The 23,020-nt window shown below is 49.7% G+C and overlaps 1 protein-coding gene across 1 annotated transcript in view; it reads left to right on the forward strand.

Moving 5' to 3' along the window:
- Positions 1-23,020, forward strand: part of ADCY8 (adenylate cyclase 8) — a 185,025-nt gene that overhangs the window by 87,169 nt on the left and 74,836 nt on the right. Inside the window, exons 5-7 of the mRNA XM_075550577.1 lie at positions 1,487-1,614; positions 12,188-12,346; positions 18,698-18,968. Of these exons, the coding sequence (XP_075406692.1) occupies positions 1,487-1,614; positions 12,188-12,346; positions 18,698-18,968 (558 nt within the window). The remainder of the gene's footprint in view (positions 1-1,486; positions 1,615-12,187; positions 12,347-18,697; positions 18,969-23,020) is intronic.

The raw sequence follows: 23,020 nt of genomic DNA on the forward strand, positions 1-23,020 counted from the left end.
CGTGGATCAGAGCCCATCTCCAAAATCAGCTGCAGTGAACCAGCCAATAGACAGAAACCACAGGTCCTAAAAATAGCCCAGGAAGGTGGTGATGCCATCAGGGTTCCGAGGATGGCATCTGTGCCCACTGAGGAAGGTTGGCAGGTCCCCAGAGACATGGTCCAGACGGGGTAGCTTCAGAGCCAGCTCTGAGTCTCTTTTGCCTTGTCTGATACATGCCTTTTATTGGGAGGGTGATTACAATCATATATCCCCCAAACGCAATAGCCCGACTCCTGATGTGATTAGGGGAGCCAGCCCGGTGCGGTCCAGCTTGGCATCGCTGGCACTGCAGCCATTGCTGAGTCCAGCTCCTCCTTCCAAAGAAACCAAGAGGCCTGCCCACAACCCCCAACAGTGGTGGGAGGGTGCAAGGACCGGAGTGGGAGTCGTGCTCCCGTAGGCAACAGGGACTTAGCCCTCATCCCATGATCCACAGTATAAGGTCCTCCCAGCTGGAGGCTCACTCTCCTCTCCCCATTTTACAGATCGGTCCCCGGAGGCTCCAAGGACCCAGGAATCACCCACAGATGCATAGCGAGGGTGTGGGGGGTCAGCCGCTGTGTTAAGCCCCCAGGCTGTACTGCATCCAGGTCTCCTTCTGGAGAACCTGCCTATGATGGCCCCTTCCAGCTGAACACACAGGGAAGCGCCACTTCCTTGGTGCTTCCAGCTCTTTTTGAGAATCCCTAAGGACTGTCTCTTTCACATGACGACTCCACCAACGTGACCTGCGTCCTCCTGCCACCTGAGGCTCCAGGTGAACAAGCCCTCGCAGGTGGTGGTGGAGGTGAGCAAGCCAGACACCTCAGGGCAGTTAGTCTCCATCAGCCTTGTGTCCTCAGCCCCAGGGGCAATGTCGGACTGGTCATAGGCCTGCAGGTGGGCTTCTTTCAATGAGCAAGCAAAGGCATTAATAAATGAGTAACAGGATTATACAGTGCAGTCTCTCCTTCTTCCCAAGGCCCTGCCCCTTATTGAGGAAGACCTTAAAATAGAGTTGAGACGATAGGGGATCCTGAAATGAGCTGATATGATTAAGTGCTTGTTATGCTAACGCGTACTAAAAGCAGTTACATCAAAGGCATGTGAATGTGTAGATTGAACGCCCACTTTTCACCTGGCCCCATCTAGGAGCTTGGATGTACAAGTCATAGAGTGAGGACCTGACAGGTCAGAGAGTGAGGATGTGGCCGAGCTGAGATGGAACAGGGCTTGTCTAATTCAAGAGCCAGTGTTTTTCCATGATACCAAGGCGCCTTCACAGCCCCGGCAGGCAGGATACGTCCCAAACTTCTGAGGAACGCAGTAGGAGAGCTGGGTTTCCAGGAAGATGCTCCTGTGCCAGGGTGCAGATGCCTGGCCCTGCCCTCCCTTTCCCAAGATGTTCGGAAGCACGGAGCCCTCCGCTGACCTGGGCCTTTCTCCTCGCGCTCTGTTCTCACAGGAGCATCACTGCCTTCGCATTAAGATCCTGGGGGACTGCTACTACTGCGTGTCCGGACTCCCCGAGCCCCGGCAGGACCACGCCCACTGCTGCGTGGAAATGGGCCTCAGTATGATTAAGACCATCAGGTAACCCATCCCTGGCACCCTTGGGTGGCTGCACTCGTGGCGAGCCCTCCCCCCACACCTGTGCCTGCGCCGTGCACAATAGCCGAGGCAACTGGAGCCACCGCCCTAAATCTTTCACCAACATTGCATTCCATTCACTCTCCCCCAGGAGCCAATGCACCTGCTAGCTTAGTCATTTTCCAATTATACCTCACTTTCAATTATTTATACAACAAATTTGTATTGCAAATTCCCTTGCTGAGCTAGAGCAAGGAACCAGACGAGCACCAACTGTCCTCGTCTTCAGGGAGGTTACAGAGCACACGGGAGGTGAGCACGTCAACAGTCTCAATGAGGAGCAGTCAGCTGGGTGATGAATTCAATCCAGGCCGTAAGGGGAGTGGGGGAGGAAGCACTACCTCCATCCAAGGTGTTGGAGGAGATTATCCAGGGGTGCGTGTCTACACTGCTTCCTGGGGGTGGGGGTGGCGGGAGTGTAATCAGAAGTTATCCAGCCCCTGGGGGTGCAGTGAAGGACATTAGTGGGAGGATGGCCCAACACGGACTGCACTCTGTGCTTCCATGGCTGCAGGTGGGTCGTGGGTCGGGGGGACAGGGCAGTAAGGAGCAGCGGACTCCAGAGTGGGGAGCAGCCAGGGTCGGTGTGACCTTTGAAGTCGCCTTAAAGAATTGCACTTAATCCACTTGGAAAATCCTGGAGGGCTGCCCCCCACCCCCAGGGCCAACTGATAGATGACAAGTGTGCTGGTTTGAAGCCTCCTGTCTCACAAACAGCAGCTCACCCAGGCGGCAGGGTCTGGAACTAGACTGTGTCCACGAGAGAGGGACGCCATGTGAGCAGAGCTCCACTCGGGCCTCCAGCATGCCTGCAGAGCTGCCTGGCAGCGCACCCTCACCCCACCACAGCAAAGGCAAGAGCAGGTGGCATGGGGCACACAGATCTTTCCTCGGCGTATGCCTTCATCTTCCGAGGAACGGAGACTCTTCTCCCTTGAGTATATCAGATTGAATTAAAGGAACAAAGTCAAGCAACAGCCACTGCACCAACACACACACACACACACACACCACCCCCCCTCCTCAGGTTTGACTCCTGCTGCTTCTAAGCCTGGAATGGACTGGATGGATTTAGGCAACTGGGGCCCTCTGTTGCCGAGCCTGGCAATGCCCAGGTCGGCTCTGACCCCTTCTACTGGCTAACAGACCCCTGCTTCCTTCACATTTGGAGGGTTCCATTGACATCAGGAAAGGTGGCTTGGTTCCCAGTTAGAAGCAGGCAGTGAGCCCCAGGCTGGCTCGAGTAGTTAAGCTAAGGTTGGCGTGTAAGTCCATCTGTAAGCCCCTGGAAGAAAGACTGGAGATGTACATTCAAGACATCACAGCCACTGAAAATCCAGGGGAGCCGAGGTCCAGTCTGCCACCGCACACGAGGTCACTGGGAGATGGGATCCACGTCATGCGAACTGAGTAGGTGGGTTGATTTGTTGCTCTTCTTCAAGAAGAGGGCACACATACGCGTCTCCACATGTGGTCCTGCTTCCTTGTGCTCCACGGACACGGCCCTCCTAACTGCTCTGTTGGTAAGCCCATGGTCACGTAAAGCCTCCCTCGGAAACTAGCCTCCCGGGGAATAGATATGCGGATGGGAGCTCTTTATCGCACCTTCTGCTGAGTTACTGTAGCTTTTGAGAGACTTCCTGGGCACTCGCTCATGTTACTCACAGCTGCTCTATGGAAAACCAAACGGAACACAAGCGTCTCTCTTGGCAATCGGGTGAACTTTGGCTTTAGGGGGTTAAGGGGCTCATCAAGATCACAAGGCCGGTAAGTCACGGTCCAGAGACTTGGCTAAGACCGGTGTGGTTTCAATGCTGGAGAAATCCTTTCCGCTTGGTCATTTGTTGCCGTGTGACTTTGGCCCACCGTCCACCTCAAGAGCGGTGGCAGCTCCTATTCCCTGTAGCCTTTCCCTTCCGTAACCAGCGGGAGGCATGAACACGCATCTCGGAGATTCAGGTGGCTCCAGGTAACCCCAGAACCTCCTGGACTGAGTAACTTCTGGGGAACATATATACTACCAACCCTACATGCTAACATGTCTGCAGACTCTGTTCTGAGACAGCCAAAGAACAAATACCAAGTGTGCCCCTCCCCTGCACTGACTCCGCGCCCCCCACCACTGGCCCTTCCTTCCCTTTTGCTTCCTTCTGCCTGGCTCCCACGCTCACTTGGTTTCCCTTCTAGAAATAACGCGCTCACCTTCCTGGTCTTCCAGCCTGCTCACCTAACAGAGGCCATGGGCAGGGCTCCCCTCTTGGAGGCAGCATGGTATAAAGGCAGGCACAGACACTGTTCATGCAGACGCAGGGATTCGATCTCAGTCCCACCACCATTTGCCGTGTGACCAAACCTCTGGGTCTCAGCCCTGTCCAGGCCTGGACTGACAGAGCATTATCCACCCGGAGGGTGATAGCAGGACTGGAAGGAGGTGACCTCGCACTGGACGTGCTCCAAGTAAGCTCCATTCAGAACATGGGCTGCATGACTCCTCTCAGGAGGATGGCTTATGGATCCAAATCTTGCCTGTACTGCCCTCTTCTGGGGACGCCGAAGACTTTGCACGTTGACAGCTGAATGCAAGCACTAGAAAAACACCCAGGATCATTTTTTTCCACTGTTTGCTGCTCTAATTTGTGAGGGGAGATAGGGCCCTGGTCGGTGATTCTGCCTCCTCCCTCACTTGGCAGAGAAAGAGAAAAGCAATTGAAATGCAGGAGAGATGTGCTCTCTGGGCGGCACCAACACTCGACACCAGACAACCCCCCCCCCTCACCCCACCGCCCACAGCAGTCTATCATTGGGAATCAAGGGGAAGGGAAAGAGACGTCCATGTCTAGGAGATGCCCTGGGATGCCAGGACGAGGAAGAGCCCATGAAAGCCCTGTTGCTGCGCAGAGCTGCACGAGCCCCCACCCCCGAGTCATGCTCCGGGCAGAAACGTCGGAACAGAAACCTACCAACACGATATGTCAGGCAACAGGCTAGGCCTTGAAACATTGCGGACCCATGGGGTTCTTACAACAAGCTCGCCTTGCTGAGTGGGTGTCTTTGAATTCACTTATTTCATTGGCAGGAAAGTTGAAGTTCAGAGCATCCAGGTGTGGCTTAGCCCAGAGGCCCATCCTGGTTTATCTCACTTTCATTGTCCAGATGTTTTGAATGACCCTGTGCTGAGTGCCCTGATAAAATGCAAGTGACAAGCAAATGCTTGACAAACCTTGGGGATCATGTCTCTTAAACTCATCTCGTCCCCTTGTGTAACCCACGCTGGATAATTGGAGGGTGGTGACACTGGGCTGGCTGCACACGTTCCTGACCTTCACCAGCTGTGTGTTGTTACTGAGTTGGCTCCAACTCTTGATGACCGGGTGGTGCGCTGGTCTCATGCCACCATCCACTCACCAGGCCGGCATGTTGGGATCCATTGCCTGGGCCCGCCCACCAAGGGCTTCTCTCCTTTGTGCCGACTCTCTGGCACACCTGAAGCCCTGTTTTAGACATTGGTCTTTCCTGATGATGTGTCTAAGGGAATCAGTCCCGCCACCTCGCTTCTAAGGAGGAGAATGTTGTTGCTACTCCATCCAGCCAATATCAACGCACCACAACCTCCTGGTACTTCTTGGCCCCTTTCTGTCAGGAGAGGCTCCTGTGCCCACAGCGCCACCCGCCGTCCATGCTTGGAATAAAGCTCGTAGACCTCCATCGTAACTGAGAACAATGTGATTGTCACAGGCTGATTGCCCCACCTGTCCTCATGGAAAATCTCTGATAGCCATTCCAACAGGCTTCATGCCTCCTTGACTGGATATCCCAAAAGACCCCCATAAGACCAGGAAAAGGCTTTGGCAAAAAGAGTGAGGTGTGATAGGAATTTCTAGTGGTTTCTTAGGAAAGTTATGGCAAAAAAGCCCACTCCTTCATCACCCCTACGACCAAGTTCACAGGTGGCGCCAGATTGGACGCGTCCAACCTGCTGATGCAGAAGTCCCTCCTCCCTCTCTGTTCCTGTGGAGAGGACCTCTGGGTTCCATCCTGGAGCACCATGTTGACCAACTGTGGTAGAACAGAAAAGAATTTGATACTTTTCTCAGCCTCTGATTTGGTCGCTTGAGGAATTTGCCGGCAAGCTAGAATGAGGGCGTGTTCCTGCGTTCGCTCTTAGTGGAGACAATGCGACTGAGACCGGAAGATGTGGGATCTCGTACCAGCTCTCAGGGGAATTCAGCACGTGACCTGTTTTGTCAGTCACTGGTAGATTAGTCAGCAGTTTCGGAGCTCCTTCTGTGTCCAGTTACAGCGCTCAGCCCTGGAAATAGGTCCCTCTCAGGGCCTTCTCTTGATCATTGGTGCCCATTAAGGAGATCCCTTGGACAACTGCCTGTACAATGAGTCAAGGGGGCAGACCAGCTCTGAAGTCCATGCCAGTTCTGAAAAGCTGTAATTGACCAACTGCGAAAAAAATTAAGTGCCCACAGCAAACCTCTCCATGGGAGTTTGTATCTTGGGCATGAGCAGAAGATGGACCGCAGAGAGAACATACCAGAAGTGAGCATCTATTATTGAATGCTTAAAGATACTTAGAGCATTATCCATTCTCTTTCTGAACAGAACTTTCCCCTCCTTGACCTTGCTTTTCAATGGAAGTGCTCCTGTCTGGATGCTTCGAGTGGGAGAGTGACAAGTGAGATGGAGTAGGCTGAAATGACTCACGGGCTTTCTCTCGAGAGTTGATAAAGTGCTGCTGTCACTCCCTTAGATTAAGACCATTTAGTGGCATTTTTTTCATGGTATGACTCAGAGTCTATTAATACCCAAACAAATCCTTGATTATCATGTAGGTGGTTTTAGGTCCGGCATTAATTCTTCCAGCTAAAAAGGGAAGTGTTGTGCCAAGGAATGAACAGGAGCTCAGAGTTGGGTATAGTTGGCCTGGGCTTCTAGAGTTTTCTCAATCACTGGTCAAGCGTGGGCCCTGAGGGATCACAAGTGGACATTGTTTCCATCTTAATGTGGGTGGAGGAAGAAGAGTCCACTGACAGTTTGGTGGGAAAGGAAACAATCTCATGCAGCCATCACTTACACACAATGGACTCTTGTCTTTTGCCCCCCAGGGCTCTCGTTCCAACTGGGAGCGATAAAGTCTAGAAGCCGAGGAAAGGGTACATGGCACATTGTGACGTAACATTAATAAAGCATTTATTGGCTGCTGTCTCCAGAATGTACGGCCACCCTGTATATTTTGTCCAAGGTCAAGCCCCGATTGAGGTATCAGAGTGTCTCCGTGACCTCTGCTCTTCCCCACGCCTCCTCTGTGCAAAGAGCCCAGCGCCCATAGGCCGGTGCTAGGATCGCAAGATGACCTTCCGGGCTGGAATCTCCAGATCCACAAACACGCATGACTCCTTTGTTTGGGTGTGATGTATCATTTTTGCAGAACTGTTACCGGAGTGACCTGGTCCCTTGTATACGGATCCAGCCAAACCGGTGCTGCTAAGCCTCCAGTCAGACAAGCCAGGACAGGATGCAGACATCCGAAAAGACCGGGCGTGTCTGCTGCTCACGGCATCGGCATCAGCAGACTTGACAAGTGGGCAGGTGTCAAGCCAATCCTAAGTGCACGTGAGAGGGAAACAGACTTCTCTGTTTGGAGGTGTTACTAAAGTATCCCCACTGCAGGTTTCTGACCAAGAACCAAAACTCTCACCCTGGAAGCAAAGGTGTGAACGATGGTACCAACCTAGCGGATAGAAATGGCAAAATCCAGGTGTGTGTATGTGCACACGTGTTCTAGAAAGTCAGCACTGACTCGACAGCCCCCTAAACAACGGAAACCACATCAGAAATAGGAGCTCGAAGAAAGGCTACAGGAAAGAGATGAAGCGCACCTGTATTTTTAATGCAACATTCATAACTTCTCATGTATGTCCGCTCATAAATAATTGAAAAATGCATTTACAATAAGAGCAGCCAGTCAACACCAGGGCTGACATGAATATTCAATAGCTCGTGAGTTTATAGACGATTACTTCATTGACTATGTACCCACCCCTGCAGTTCAAAAACAAACACTCGCTTCTTATAGAAAGGAGGGGGATGGGGATTGGTAGGTGCCAACCGGTCAGCCCCAGTGCATAGCAACCCTCTGTACAACAGAGCAGTGCACTGCCCAGTCTGTACAACCTCACCGTTGTTGTTCTGTCTGAAACCATTGTTTCAGCCCAGCTATCCCTCCATGTCCTTGAGCAAGAAGGCTGCAAATCCCTGCGTGGAACAAGGCTGCATGGAACAAGGTGGATTTTACGTTTCTTCTATGTTCTTCCCTGTATCCTGCACACGAAGCAGGCATGACGGCGGTAACTAGAGATAGCAAGCTATTTCACAAAGGAAGAGAAGCATCGGCAGGTGGAAAGAACAGGGGAGTGTTCTTCCCCCTCCCCACCTGCAGGAGCACAGAGGCGGCGTCCAGAGAACTGGGTTTGGGTAGCGGTGCAAATGCAGTGGAGGAGAGACGGAGGTCCATGCCGGCTGAAGCAGCACCCATGGGTGGAGAGCACTGAGAAATGCAGGAAGCAATGTAATTTCACTGCGGGCACGCCTATGGCCTTTGGAGGGCGGTGCTCCTTCTGAGAACAGTTCTAGAGTGCGTCTACGGAGCACTCCCACTGTGCTGCTTCCAAGACAGATTGGCTTGTTCTTTTGGGGGGTCCAGTTTCTTCCCTTGTACCCTCATTCAATGCACTGATTCTTCTGCATTCTTTATGCAGCGTCGACGTTCACCTGCGTATTAAGGGAAGGAAAATCCCATGGTTTGGGTTCGGTGCATGTTGTTGTTGCGGTTAAGTCCGTTCCCACTCTTGGCGACCCTGTGTGGAACAGCACGGGACAGCGCCAGGCCCTGCGCCCTCCACACAACCATTCTGACGCATGAGCCCATTGTTGCATCACTGTAGCAACCTTCACCAACACTAGGTCTTGTACTGCTCCTCGACTTTACCACGCATGGTGTCTCTGCAGGGACTGGTCTCGCCCGACAGCATGTCCAACGTGAGATGAAGTCTTGCCATCCTTCCTCTAAGTAGCACTCAGGCTGCGCTCCTACCAAAAGAGTCTTGTTTTTTCTTTTACCGCTCCATGGCACTGTCCGTCTTCTTCACCAGCACCCTCATTTAAATGCATCGCTTCTTCTTCGTTCTCCAACGCCCACCTTCCACATGCGTATGAGTCCGTGGAAAATGCCATGGCTCGGGTCAGGCACACCCGATCTTGAAGTAAGGATGCTTTCCAGCACTTTGAGGAGATGTTGTGTGGAAGATGTACCCAATGCAACGCACCATTTGCCTCTGGAAGCACTCATTCATCTACACCAAGAGTGTGGACGACAGCCACTTGGCCAACGGACTGAAAGAGAGCCATATTTTCAACCATTTCAAAGAAAGGTGGCCCAAGAGGAAGTGCAGATTATAGAATGATAGCCCCGACATCAACGGAAGTGAGATTTTGCTCAAGATCTTCCAACAGTGGTTGCAGCAGTACATTGACAGGGAGCTGCCAGGGGTTCAGGTCAGATTCCGAAGAGGGTCTGGAACAAGGGATATCGGTGCTGATGTCAGATGGATGTTGGCTCAAATCAGAGAGTACCAGAAAGATGTGAACTTGTTTGTGTAGCTGCATGTTGAAAGCTGTTTATTCAATCTCGAGAAACCGCTGCATCCTCATTTCGCAGGAGGACAGGAGGAAGGCCCGTGATCTGCCGCAGCTCCCGCTGCCTGTGAGACGACTACACGCAGCAATGCAGTCGGTGTTTCTGGGGGACTGGATTGTTGTCTCCCCCGTGACACCAAACGCTTCCCTGCCAAAGCCTGTCTCTGTGTCCAGCCATCCCTTTCCTTAAGGGAGGAGATTCTGGTTCACGGATTGGTGCCCGCGCCACATCATCACACCACAATTTCGGTAGCAAGATTAAGTGGCCCAGAGAGAGCCATCTGAGGACTGGAAGGCGGAAGCTAGGGAGAAAGTGGAATAAAGGGATTGCAGAGGACGGCTCGAAGCAGGATGTGTATGAATTGTTGAAAGTAAAGCTACAATGTACTCTAAACCTTCACCTAACGCACAATAAAAATGTTTCCAATAATAAAAAAAGGAGCCATTTGAAGCCTTTGTATTGAAAGAAAAAACGCTTCAAAGGCTTCATCTCTTACCACATAACCATCACGGTCCCAGTTTGATAGAGAGCTGCCAAAAAATAAATTTCAAGTTCACCTTTTCTTCACCATAAACCTTACCGAGAGTGCATCATGGGAACAGATGGGTGTGGACGCGCTCTGTTTAATGGGAGGGAACGTGAAGGGTCATTCCCCAGCGGTCAGGTATAGTGGGGCACCCGTACGGGGGGGCGGGGGGCATTGGAAGTCTAAGACCAGAGATGTTGGCCTTCTGACAGCCACGGAGCTGATGAGAAGAGAATGTGGAGCTTTCGCCACCAACTCAGATAAACACTTTGAGGCCTGGCTGTGCCCAGGCACTGGGCTGGGTGTCCACTGCCACCAAGCCAATGCTGGTTCCTAGCCACCTGGAAATGAAATGCCTAGCCGAAGCTCAGAGTCTATGGAAAAGAGGGACAAGATGCAGGTGATCATAATGCAGGTGAGGTCTAGCGTTTTCTCTGCGTGTAGCTGATGGTGTGCAGTGTCCTCTCTCTTCATGGGCTGCTCTGGAAGAACCAAACAGGACGATAACCCAGAAGTCCCGCCACTGTAGCTTCAGGAATACACAAAGTCCTGCCCCTCCAAGGGGGATGGTGTGTGTGTGTGTGTGTGGTTTTATACAATGGAAGGCAGCCTTTCTAAACAGGATCAATAGCCCAGTGCTGTGGTGGCTCTGCAATGGGCTGCTGACCACAAGGTCAGCAGTTTGAAACTGCCAGGTGCTCTGAGGGAGAAAGATGAAGTTGTCTATTCCCATAAAGAGTTAGTCTGTTTTTTGTTTTTTTAATTGTTTCTGTTAGGTTTCCTAGTTTATGAAGGAGTGGATGCTTAGAGACAATAACAGATGCAATGGTTTCTTGGGGACAGGGAGTGGGGAGGGGGGGAGGGTAATTGGAAAGCAAATAATGAATGCAGGAGGAGGGAGGGAGCATTAGAACTGATTTTGTTGATGTATATACAACTTTTTTAAAAATGAATTAATTATGGAAGCTTATGATATGTGAATTTTATATCAATAAAACTAGTAATACATATGCATAGATATAATTCATATCTATATATGGATTATAGTCTTGGAAAACCACAGAAGCAGTTCTGCCCTGTCTTGTAGGGTCACTCTAAGTGGGCACTGACTGACGGGAGTGAGTGAGTTCACATACCGTCAGCTCTTGGTCTTTATACATCAAATCCCAGGCATGGCAGAAGAAAACAAATGAAAAGAAAGGCAGTGAATAAATTTAAACTCCTCTGGTGATAAAATATCAAGATGCCTTTTCATTTGGATGTACCAGGGCATTCCCTGAATGTTAATGGCCAGCAGCTAGCCCAGAAAAGCCAGCAAACTGGAAAGCCTTACCTTTTTGTCCAGAGGAGAGAAATGCACAAATGACCTTTAAGTCTGACACCCCTTGTAAGCATTTGCAAATGAAATTGCTATTGAACTTCCACGTGGCTGTGAAGATGTTTCTAGTACTTGCCTCACCATTTCTGGCTAGAATAACCTGCCATTCGAATGTTCACGTTGACAAAGTCCCCTATAATCCATCATATCACATCATATGGCCCAGTCCTGTGCCATAAACTGGTGTTGCTCATTAAAAGTCTCTGAGTGTGAAGAGAAGCGTGTTTGCCCCATTGGTAGACATGCACCTCTTACCTATAGATGGATCTGCCATGTTGACAAACAGTCCGACTTGGACCCTGTAAGGTCACCAGGGTCGTCCCACAGGATGTAAAGCTCTTCTAAGATTAAAAAACAAAACCTTAAACTCTATGAATGGATGTTTGACACCTTCCTGCCTCCCAGTGGTCACCCCAGGACAGAACATTCTCCCTTGGTGACCGTTGCTCAAAAGGGCAGAGGCTCAGTAAAGAGTTGTAAACAAGGGAGAGATGTGTGGCATGGTCACATCTGTGTTGAGAAAGAGTCCCTTGTATCCACATAGAGTCTGGACCAGGAGGAGGAAAGGGGAGGCAGGAAGCGCCAGGCTAAGTGGTGGCCTGACCTAGGGTGCTTGGCTGGAGGAATGGAGAGAAGGGAACTGAGTGAAAATGCCTAGACCGGCAGGGGAATCCAAGATGAAATACAGACTCACTACGGATCCAGATTGACGCTTCATTGAGTAGAAAAAGATTCGGATGCCAAACGATGAGCAGGCTTGGGGATGTAGGATTCCAGGGTCGTTGAAAGTTCAGGTAGAAGAGAGAATCCTTCCTGTTAGAGGGAGTCCAAGAGTCCTCGTGGACAAGATGCCATCTGAATAGGGAGGAATGAGATCCCTCCTCTGACCTCACACCTCTATCAACAGGTATGTGCGGTCAAGGACGAAGCATGATGTTGACATGCGGATTGGAATCCATTCGGGCTCAGTGCTGTGTGGCGTGCTCGGCCTGCGGAAGTGGCAGTTTGATGTCTGGTCGTGGGACGTGGATATTGCGAACAAGCTCGAGTCTGGAGGAATCCCTGGGTAAGCCAAAGCAAAGCCCTTCTTGCTTAACCCTGTGATTTGCACACTCGGTGATAGTGTGTCCAGATTAAAGTAGCCATCCTTGGGGCGCGAGACAGGTCAGTGGAAGGAAATGCACCATAGGCCGTGAGGAAGGCGGGGCGTCCTCCAACTCTTCTGGGCTCAGCTCGGGGGAGCACTGACCCTCAGGCTTAGAACCATGAGAGGGATTTTTCACAAAGACCAATGCCCACCTGCCATGCTGATTCAACTACCAAAGCAGAATCTGTGCAGGTGGGCGTAGGTGTGTAACTCTATAACCATACACTCAAATACATCACTAAATGAAAAACCGAAATAGCAGGCACGTGGTGGGCTGAAAAATGCTCGTGGAAAATTTGATTATTTTTAATTCCATTTTCCACAAACTTCTGGAAGCTCCTGATCAATATTGTAGTGTAGATATAACTATGTGTATGTATCCACACACATCCATGTACAGAGACACACACACACCAGAGCTTCACAAGTTCGATGAAAAAAATTGCATTAAAAGATAATGGAATTTTCCCAAGAATTCATAAATACAATTCTATTCCTTCTGGATCCCTTATACTCTTCATTTAAAAAAAAATTGTTGGGAATTTGAGGAAGGCTTACCAAGCGTTAGTTTTACTTTCAACTATTAAAACACATTTTGTTTTAAGGCATCCATTGGAATCTCCTCCCTCAACCTACTTCCTCCCTGTGCTTCCTGTTTCTCTTCTTCCTTTTCAGTAAACCTTTGAGCTTTGTTCTTGGGTAAATGCTGTCCTTTTGATCTTAAGTGGTTAATTGATTCTAGCCTTGAGGTCGGATGTGAATAGATGACTCAAGGCCATGGTCATGGGAGCTGTGCTAGTTTCTCTATCAGATCAGTAAGCCTGGTCTGTCTTATGATTTTGAGATCTGATCCATGAACTTTTGGAAGCTCCCTTGTATATACTCTCTGTGTGTCTCTCATTTACACACACACACACACACACTGCTAAGGTAATTCTAGTGCACAGCTAGAGTTAAGATCTACCAACCTTCCATATGACCTTGGACTGAACTGATGAAACCCAGGATCCTCACCCACTCTTAAAACTCCGCTCTTCAAATTTTTCCGATATGGGCCAGTGAGTGAAGAATCTCCAAAGTACTAGTAACCTGAAAGACTAGCTGAACGAACAGTGATTTTAAGACCAGTTAGCCCATCCGTTGGGACTAGCAAGAGCTCAGTTAGATGTGAACAAGGGAAGAGTTGTACTGATCTATCTTTCTCTCTCTCTCTCTCTCTCTCTCTCTCTCTCTCTCTCTCTCTCTCTCTCTCTCTCTCTCTGCTGTGATAGAGAGATACATAAGCCGGATAGATAAAGAGGAAGAGCGCGCAGGAACAAGAGAGCTAGCATGAACAGACAGAGCACATCCATAAGTTCCCTCCACCCGCCCGCCTTGCCTTTTGATTCACAAAGTTCTAGCTATTACTCCTTGCCAGTTAGATTTGCCATCAGGTCAGACGCTGCCATGAGGGGAAACGGAAAAGAACTACAGGGGGTGGAACCGGGGAAACCAGGATTTCCACTCTCCTCCCGGTAAGCTGTGCAACCTTTAGCATGTGGCATGAAGCAGGTACAGTACCTGTGTGTCGCTGTGGTGCTAAGTTGGGCTTTCACAGCCGCACCTGTGTAATCTCAGGCCATTCCGTAACTTCTCCGAGTCCCGCTTCCCTCACTACAGAAAGACGGTGATGCTTATGACACAGTGAGTCTTATCCCCCCTCCAGGAGGATTTGTTTTCTTACTTGCCGTATGGCCACAGCCTACCTCACTTATGTCTTCTGGGCATCATCAGGGTACTGGGTGTCAGTTGCTTTGTCAGCCATGCAGTGATTTCCCATGCTGACTACTATTCTCAGGGGACACCCACCTACCCCCTCCCTCACTGTGCAAGGTGTGTTACCTGCTTCCCATGCAAGTGTGGGACTAAGGTGAGCCTGACATATTCCCAGTGCATCTCGAGAGCCTACAGTTCTTTGGGATTTTCCTACAAGTAGCTAGCAAGTGAGTTCAAACAAACTAGGCAGCAGATGTATCTATGGTTCTGGGATGGAGTCTTAAAAGCGAGGCTGAATGGAGAATTATCCATAGATTGAACAAATGCTCTTTGTATCTGTTACACATTACATCCGATATGGGTGATAGAGCTAACTGCATGCTAGGGCTAATCAGAGCACTTTGCTTGGAGGGCGTGGAGATAATGCTTGGGCAGTTCAGTGACTGTCCTCACAGGAGACCGGGCGCCCAGTGGGGACGACAACTCATGCCACAAACCAACTGTGCCTGAATCACTGGATGGGAAACCAATTTGCTCTCTGAACTTTCACCAAAGTCACAGGAAAAGATTTTTTAAGATTTATTTTTAAAACATTTTACAAAGAGATAAACAGAAGATCGGGTTCGAGTCTTGAGTCATGTGAGCTTGAAGCAGGGGTTGTGAAAGAGTTAAACCAAGTTTCTTCATCTCTCTGCCCAATCCTGTCCTTGTTACATTGGCCTGAAAACACTGACAACCACCACGCACCCTCCGGGCCGTGGGCCCAGTGTATCTGGTGTGGGATCCACAGTTCCCATTCCCTAGCAAGCTGCCTGCTGCTGCTGCCGGCCTTGACCTCGGGCTTGGAGAACCTCCATTCAAGTGCATCTGCTGATTGAGCTGACGTGCACAAGGGCCTCTGTCCTGTACTCAGTAAATAGGGAATGTGACCATCACCGTAAGAGGCAGTGTGCATCTGGAAAACACAGTAGAGGCAGAAGTCCTGTCTGAACCCAGCACCTACGCATGCTGTGGGGGTAAAGACTGGGCCAGGTGCATCTCATCAGTGGGTCTGGGCCAGACTCCCTACTTGCAGCCTCGGTTGTTAACAGAAGGAAATGATGTATGACAACACGCCATGTCAAGTAGAAGCTACAGGTAACAGTCAAGTAAAAGCAGTCTTAAAGAATGGCCTCAAAAACCCACTGCCATCAAGTTGATGCCAACTCAGAGTGACCCGATGGGACAGGATCGAACTACTCCTGTGGGTTTCTGAGACTATAACTCTTTGCAAGACTCAAACTCTTTGTGGGTGTAGGAAGTCTCACCCAGGGAGGCTGATGGTTTCGAACTGATGACTTTGTGGTTAGCAGCCCAGCCCGTAACCATTACCCCACCAAGGCCCCTTTACTGAATGCTAATAAGATGCATAGAGTTGAACCTGACTCCTGGTGACTGTATGTTTGTCAAAGTATAACTGCTGAGCTCCATGGGATGTTAAGTGGCTGATTTTTGAGGGGGGGTGGGGTGTAGACTAGACTACCAGGCCTTTATTCCAAAGAGCCTCTGGGTAGACTCAGACCGCCAGCCTATCAAGCGTGTTAATCACCGGCATCACCAAAGGGTCCGCATTCATGGTTGCTATATTGTGTTTACCCCCGTGATCATTATTATATACTGGCATTTGAAATGATGAGTAAATGCTACATTGACCTGGCGCTCAATATATGACAAGGTGGTCTGAGAGCTGATTCGTTTCCTTAGAGGGAAATGTCGTCGCCAGATATCTCATCTGCAGGCGCCTCGCTGCAAAGCGCAGCTTAGTAACAAGGATGCGCAGGACCGTCTAAGACCGGCTCTCTCAGAACATTTAAGTGTGTATTGATTATAACTTTAGCCGAGGAACCCGTAATAAGAGAGCGTGAGCGTGGCTTCCACTGCAGAACACGGAATATTGATTTAGCGCGTGCAAATATTAGTCCCCCGGCACTGACAGGAGGATAATAAAATGTAGAACCCAGAGAAAATGCCAAACCGGGTTGGTATTTAACTTAATTATGTTATTAAAAAGGCAGCCATTGGACTTCAGGGAGCCCTTCCAAGAGGTTTCTTGTGCCTGGGAGACAAAGGTGGCTTCCCGGGTAGCCTTCGTGAGCTGAAGCTGAGAAGGAAAGCTGCGATAGCCACTTCCTGGAGGGCCGACAATTTGGGTGAATCTTCTAGCTGTGGTTGGTGTCCAGTGGCACCGAGGTGGCTGCAGCTCACAGTGACCGAATCTGTGCAGCACAGGGAAACCCTGCCCGTCCTGGGACGCCACACAGACTCACAAAACCCCGACTGGCCGTGCTTTCGTCTTCTTCAGCCCATTTCTCAAGGTGCTTCCTTGCATTTGTAAATCCTCGTCCTTGAAATCAGTGGTTACCCACAAGGACCCATCATTAGCAAACAGGGAGAATCAGCCTTGTGGAAACTTCAGTTGTTACCACTTAAACTCATTTGTATAAATTGACTGTAAAATAAACCCAAGCATTGCTTGGGGGGGGGGAGGGGCAGTATTTACATGTCCTTGGCCGTGAGTGATCACTCCTGTACACAGGGGTAGAAGACGGAGTAGAGGAGGCAGACGTAGCAGGAAAAAATGACCAAGCATTTGGAAAAGCCCCTAGAAAGAGGAAATGAAAATACTCCGTGTTTTCTTAAATATGTTATTTCTGGAATTACCAACGCCGAAGTCTGAAGACCTACTTTATTCCTTCGTTCCCAGGAGCATCCACATCCGCCTAAGGAAGGGGCGTGTGAGTGGGATGTCAGAGTAGGAAATTGTGATGTAGACAACGCAGAGCGAGGATTCTAGGCAGTGGCAGTGGTTTGTTCCAGAGGGGTGGCTGTTGTCAAGGAGATTCTCGCTCACGGCGAGCGGACCATGCACGCAACCGAACAACCCCTAGTTCCGTTTGTGCCAGCCCCATAATCACTGCAGTGGTGAGCTAGAAGGCATGCAACAGCACATTGGCTTTGGAGAAAGGTCAAGTCCTTAAAGAGCTGGAAAGAGCATCGGTCACGATCGTAGGGTGTCAGAAAATGAGCTTCAATATAGTAGAGGCCACAGAGTGGAGTCTTGGAAGCCGTATTTGGAGTTAGGTTGTATCCTACCACGAGCACAGAACATCTTGGAGACTTTGCTTTATGTGAGCATTTGCTTTTCTAGGGTGGACGGTGTGCTAGGTACTGGTTTGAGTATTTTACATGACTTAGGCCTGTTTAGGTAAGTCATGTAAAAAATGCTCAGAAAGGTACAAGATGCATTGACCCAGTGGCTGCACAGCGGCTGAAGCATAAGAGGGTGCAGGACCAGGTGGCGTTGCACTCAGGTGCTATGAGATGGAGCCAGTCGACGGCCCCTAACAGTAACCACCACCTTTATCGGTTCGTCTTCACAGAGAGATGAGCACTATGGTCACCCCATTCCCTGGGTGAGAAAGCTGACTCTCTGCAAGGTGGCTGGATAGCAAGAGATACAGCTGGGATTTGAACCCAGGCAACTGGTACTTTCACCCGCCACGCTAGTCTACCCGAGAGATAAAAATGCCCTGTAGATATTCTGATCCAGTTAGACAAGTCTGAAGACCGAGCAAGTCTTCCTTGGAAGAATTTACCATTTGCCGTGTTTTGCAGTTCAACTTTGAGCCTTCAGGCTCTTGAGGACATCTCCTGACTTGCTAGAGCAGAGCCTGGAGGTGTGCTTTGGAGGCTGGTAAGGATGAGTATTCAGTCACCTGTCTGTGAGTGAGCCTCGCCAGCCACCAACCTGCCTTCACCCACAGCTTTGCTCTCTGCTTCTTGCCATATACATGCTACAGGGGAAATTGTCCTGTAATAGTTGCCCAAAGGTCTCTCCACCCCCCTGCCAATGTACCCTATTGGAAATAAAAGATACCTCCATGCTTTTAAGAAGGTGTAGCTACACTGAAGAGGCCAGGCGCCCAGATATGAGAAGTAAGACAATAGGAAGAGATGCAAATAGCAGGTCCTAGAATTATTGTTGCTTGGTGATGGTGTTGGTGTTGGTTTGGTGCCGTCAGGTGCCATCAAAGCGACCCTGTGTGCAGACCGCCTCTGTGCGCAATCGTTGAGTAGTGATTTGGAAACAAGGCATTATTGGGGTCCAGAAATATTTGGGGGATTTACTTTTTCAGTATAAGCAACGTAATTGAAAAAAAAACCCACCATTGATTCAGAAAAGACAAGTCTGATGGGCATAAGACGTACACAAGAGCTGCTTAGATGTGACTCAGCTGGGCTGCAGTTTATCCCGGGCAGCATGAACAGTGGGACATCAGCGGCCCGGTGCTCACTGACTTAGGCTGGTACTTCTGCTTTCCTCGATTACCTCTTCTTTGGCAAGGGACAAGCACTGTCCTTGAGGGCATGCCCTCTCGGTCCCCCTCTGGGGTTGGTCTTCCTCCAGATACGCCAGCCGTGATTGTCCTTGCAGGCCCTCAGCCAGGGTTAATGACTTCTGCTCTGTGCACACAGGAGGATTCACATTTCCAAGGCCACGCTGGACTGCCTGAGTGGTGACTACAACGTGGAAGAGGGCCATGGGAAAGAGAGGAATGAATTCCTGAGGAAGCATAACATAGAGACCTATCTAATTAAGCAGCCCGAGGAGAGCCTGCTGTCCTTGCCTGAAGACATTGCCAAGGAGTCGGTGAGCCCCTCCGAGAGGAGAACCAGTGGGGCGACCTTCACAGAAGGGTCCTGGAGCCCCGAGCTGCCCTTTGATAACATAGTGGGGAAACAGAACGTAAGTCCTCGCTTCCCTCTTCTGCTTCGCATGCTCCTTTGAGTCCATCCTCAACTCCGCTGCCTGCAGGAAACCAGTTCATCTTGAGCCTTTTCTCGGTTGAGCGCCTATTTGCAGATGAGCAAACGTATCTCCTCAGGACAGAATTAACCTATGCATGCAGGTTCCAAACATGCCAGAAGGCTCCCAGCAACCCCTCCCTTTTAATTTTATTATTATTATTAATCATTATTTGTTCTAGCCTTTCAAAGAAATCAGGAAGCACACCTGGTGGCACAGTGGTTAAGCGCTAACCAATAAGGTCAGCGGTTCAAACCCACCAGCGGCTCAAAAGCGAAAGATGCAGCAGGCTGGTCCCGGAAAGTTTTCCGAGTCTTCGGAAACCCCCTGGGACAGCTCTGCCATGTCCTATAGGGACAGCTGTGGGTTGAAATGGAATCAACGTCAGTGGGTCACTAAGAATGAATGTTATTAAAGCTGCAATGTGATTTCACAAAAACAAACACAAACCACACCTGTTGGAAAGCATCGAGGAGATGGCTGAGCCCTGGAGAATCCCCCCCCCCCACACACACACACACACACTCCAGTGGGTCTCGGTCCACTGGTAGTTGTGAGCGTCCCTCTGAGAGGAACACCCAGAGGCCTCTGTGGACCTGGGAATAACAAAGCCACGCAGAGTCACCTGCGGGTGGGGTGGGGGATGGCAAAGGAGTCAGGAGTAACACACAATGCTAAGGCTGGTCACCTCATTCTGGTCATAAAGGGAGAGGATTTGCATCTTAGGTGAGGGGCAGAGTTACGAAGGCAGCAGGTGGGAAATAAGTCACCAATACTCAAAATTATTTTTAATTTTTTTCCAATTCTGGTATCACACTAAAACTCAAAGAGATGCTCAGACTCTGAGGGGCACATGAGAATTGGGTTCACCAACGGAGGGTATCCCCGTGGTGACAGACCCCGTCCTCTCTGGCATGTGCTTTGCCCTGAATGAACAGAGCACCCAAGGAGTGGCAGGTGGGAAAAGTCACCGGCTCCAATTTGAATTTCCTTTTAATCACCTCGGGCAAACAGAGACAGTGGGGCTTCCGAAAGCCCTAACTGCATGGTTTCAATCCTTTGCTCCGGGGACTTTTCCGAAGTCCCTTGTGCAGCTGACTTGATAGAAGCTAGGTGGTGTGGCTCCACTCTACATGTGGAAAGAAACCACAGAAAGAGGGTCCTTTGACAAGCCGCTTCTGAAGTCCTCCAGTCTAGCAGACGCTGAGGGCACCAGGAATAAACAGTGTCTCCAAGCTGGATGGAGACCCAGAGGAGATGAATTTTCTAATTTTTCTGGCCCTGAACAGAAAAATTGGTCTGCTTAAAGACCTTTTCAAGGGAAAAGGTTAGGATGCTGAAAGACGGATGGGGCCCTCCGAGGCCAGATTGATTTCCGGTTCCTTCCAGTTCTGTGTGAAAGTGGATTAATGGAATGGATTGGAATAATCCATGGGCCAGATTCCACTGGGGGCGGGGGAGGGGTGGGAGGAATGGCAGGTGGAGCTTGGCTTCGTATGCCTTGCAACCCTCTATCCTTCGATCCTCACGACTCTTTTGTGAGTGTCGGCAGGCTCTCAGATTATTTTGAGGGCACAACCACCTTAGTCTCAATGCCTTCCATCCCTGAATTGGATGGAGTGCTTGGCCCAACTTGCTATTATGTCAAATGACAGTCTTCTCTCATTCCTGGGGTGGGTGCATGGCCTGCTGGTGATGCTCTCTGCTTCCCATGCCTGCCCTTAGCGTGAGCCTGGAGGAGGTCATTTGAGAGAAGGAGATGCCTGCCTGCCTCTGAATAGCTGTGTAAAGTTCTCTCTCCCTCGGTATTTTTTGTCTTTTGGAAAACTCTGCATTGACGTTAATTATAGAAATTGAGAGAAGTCCTTATTGTTTAAATCTCAGTTGTACCTGACATTGCTACAAATAAATGAAAGCCAAACAGAGAGATGGGGAGATGCTTGATTTTGTTCGATGGTTGATTGATCTGGTAATATTGGATAGGAATACTTCACCCTATTTTTTTTTTGCTGATTTCCTAACATATTTGCTGATGTCATCAAGCAGCTGTTATACAAAGATGTCATCATTACTCAAAGATGATTATCCTTGATGTTCAACCAGACTGTACATTTCTTATGATGATTGAGTTTTACCTGGATACAATCCATCTGTGCCATTGTCAGCATGAATTAATCTCAATTCATTCTGATGTCTTCAGACTTAAGAGCCAGTGAGCGTGTGCAGATATTTTTAAATAGCCACACAGATGGACACCAGTGCTCAGAGTTTGTACCTGTGCTTAACTCTCGTGGTCAGTCAACCCTGTGTGCCGATCCAGAGATGTAATGCACCCCTGGAAGATCGAGACTGGTCTAGTTAGGCATGTGTTGCACCCAAATCCCTGATCAATTCCCCCGGGAGTCTAGACTATCTGAGTGTTTGTGTGACACAGATGAGACAGATCAATGCCTCACAGGGGATTTTCCAGTTACATTGGCAAGATGCTTTGGCTTCTGTTGCTTCATAATGTGTGTTCAGAAATATTTTAATGACATATTGGTGCCATGTCATCTTCCATGTCGTCTAGACAGTGGATATTCAAGTGGTTACATTCTCATGTATTCATTCACTCAATAAAGATGCAGGGAGCATCTATCGTATGCCAAGTACTGACAATGATGAAGGAGAAAGAGGGGAAGAGGAGGTGCTAATTCAGAGGGAGAGAGCCAGTCGCTCGTATGCTTGGCAAAGGCAGGAACAAACACTCTTTCACCTACCGTGTTTTAGTTTACAGTTGAACCCAAACCAAACCAGCTGCCTGGAGTGGGTTCTGACTCATGGTGAACTTGTGTGTGACTGACAGGAACGGTAACACAGCGTTCAAGGGCTGATTTTTCAGAAGTCAATTTCCAGGCCTTTTTTCGGAGACTCCCCAGGTTGGACTCAACCCTTCCACTTTGGAGTTACCAGCCAAGCACATGAATCATTTGCACCACCTACAGGCTCCCAAAATGAGGATGCCACCTGGCAAATAACAGGGCTTGATTTGAGCTAGCATAAATGAGTTAATGAAATGATGATGTGGTGGGTAAGCGAAAGGAATGGTCACACTTGATTTAGACTTCCCTCGCATGGGTGGCAGGGTGGAGAGCAGAGTTGCCAACTAAAGGAACCAGTTCTGGAAGGAGATTGGGAGCAGGAAGGCTGCCGTTTGTGACGTGTTGGATTTGAGGTGCCCTGGACGTTTCCGGGGAGACAGATCAAGAAGACTGTGGAGCACGCCCTTCTGAAGCTCAGGCATCCAAGAGTGGGGTGGCCACAGAGAAGTATCTGGAACTCATCCGAATCTGAGTGTCATGTGGCCAAACCGGCAGCGGGAGGGAACTGAGCAGGGAGTGAAGAACCCCAGTTGAGAATTGAAAGAAAGAACTTCCAGAAAGACCAAGATAAAGGCCTTTAAGTAGTCTTAGGGGAACTAGAGATCGTGATGTGCTGGAAGCCAGGTGAGCAGAGCATTTCTAGAAGGAGGGGGCAGTCAACAAGTCAAATGTAGGCAGGAGGCCCAGTGAGGTGAAGAGCGGAAATCGCCTTTTTGGATTGGGTTGAAGAGCACGATTGCATCCTTGGCAAGAGGCAAATGAGGTGTGGTCATGATGTCAGAAGCTTGAGTCCATCCTGCTCCTTCCCCTCTTCTGACCTCAGAAGTCTCTCGATGGTTTGGAGGAACAAGAAAAGTCACTAAGGATTATTTCTGTCCCCTTGGGTGACTCTCCCTGCCCTGCCTAAGCTTGAAGATGCCCCCTTGCCTTTGGCAGAGCACACTTTCCCTGCTCCGCGTCTGCATGCCTTTGGGTTTAAAGAGCTGGTTTGAGCCAGTCTGGTGTCCAGGTTTACCTTGGCTTTGCTTTGTTTCTCCTGACTTGCTCACATGCTCCTGGCTCTCTGAGCCCTGGTTCTGGTACTACGGAATCCTTCATGGTCCTGAGATTCTGAGTTGAATGAATGTAAGA

The sequence above is a fragment of the Tenrec ecaudatus genome, chromosome 5 (assembly GCF_050624435.1).
Source record: "Tenrec ecaudatus isolate mTenEca1 chromosome 5, mTenEca1.hap1, whole genome shotgun sequence".
Classification (NCBI taxonomy): Eukaryota; Metazoa; Chordata; class Mammalia; order Afrosoricida; family Tenrecidae; genus Tenrec; species Tenrec ecaudatus.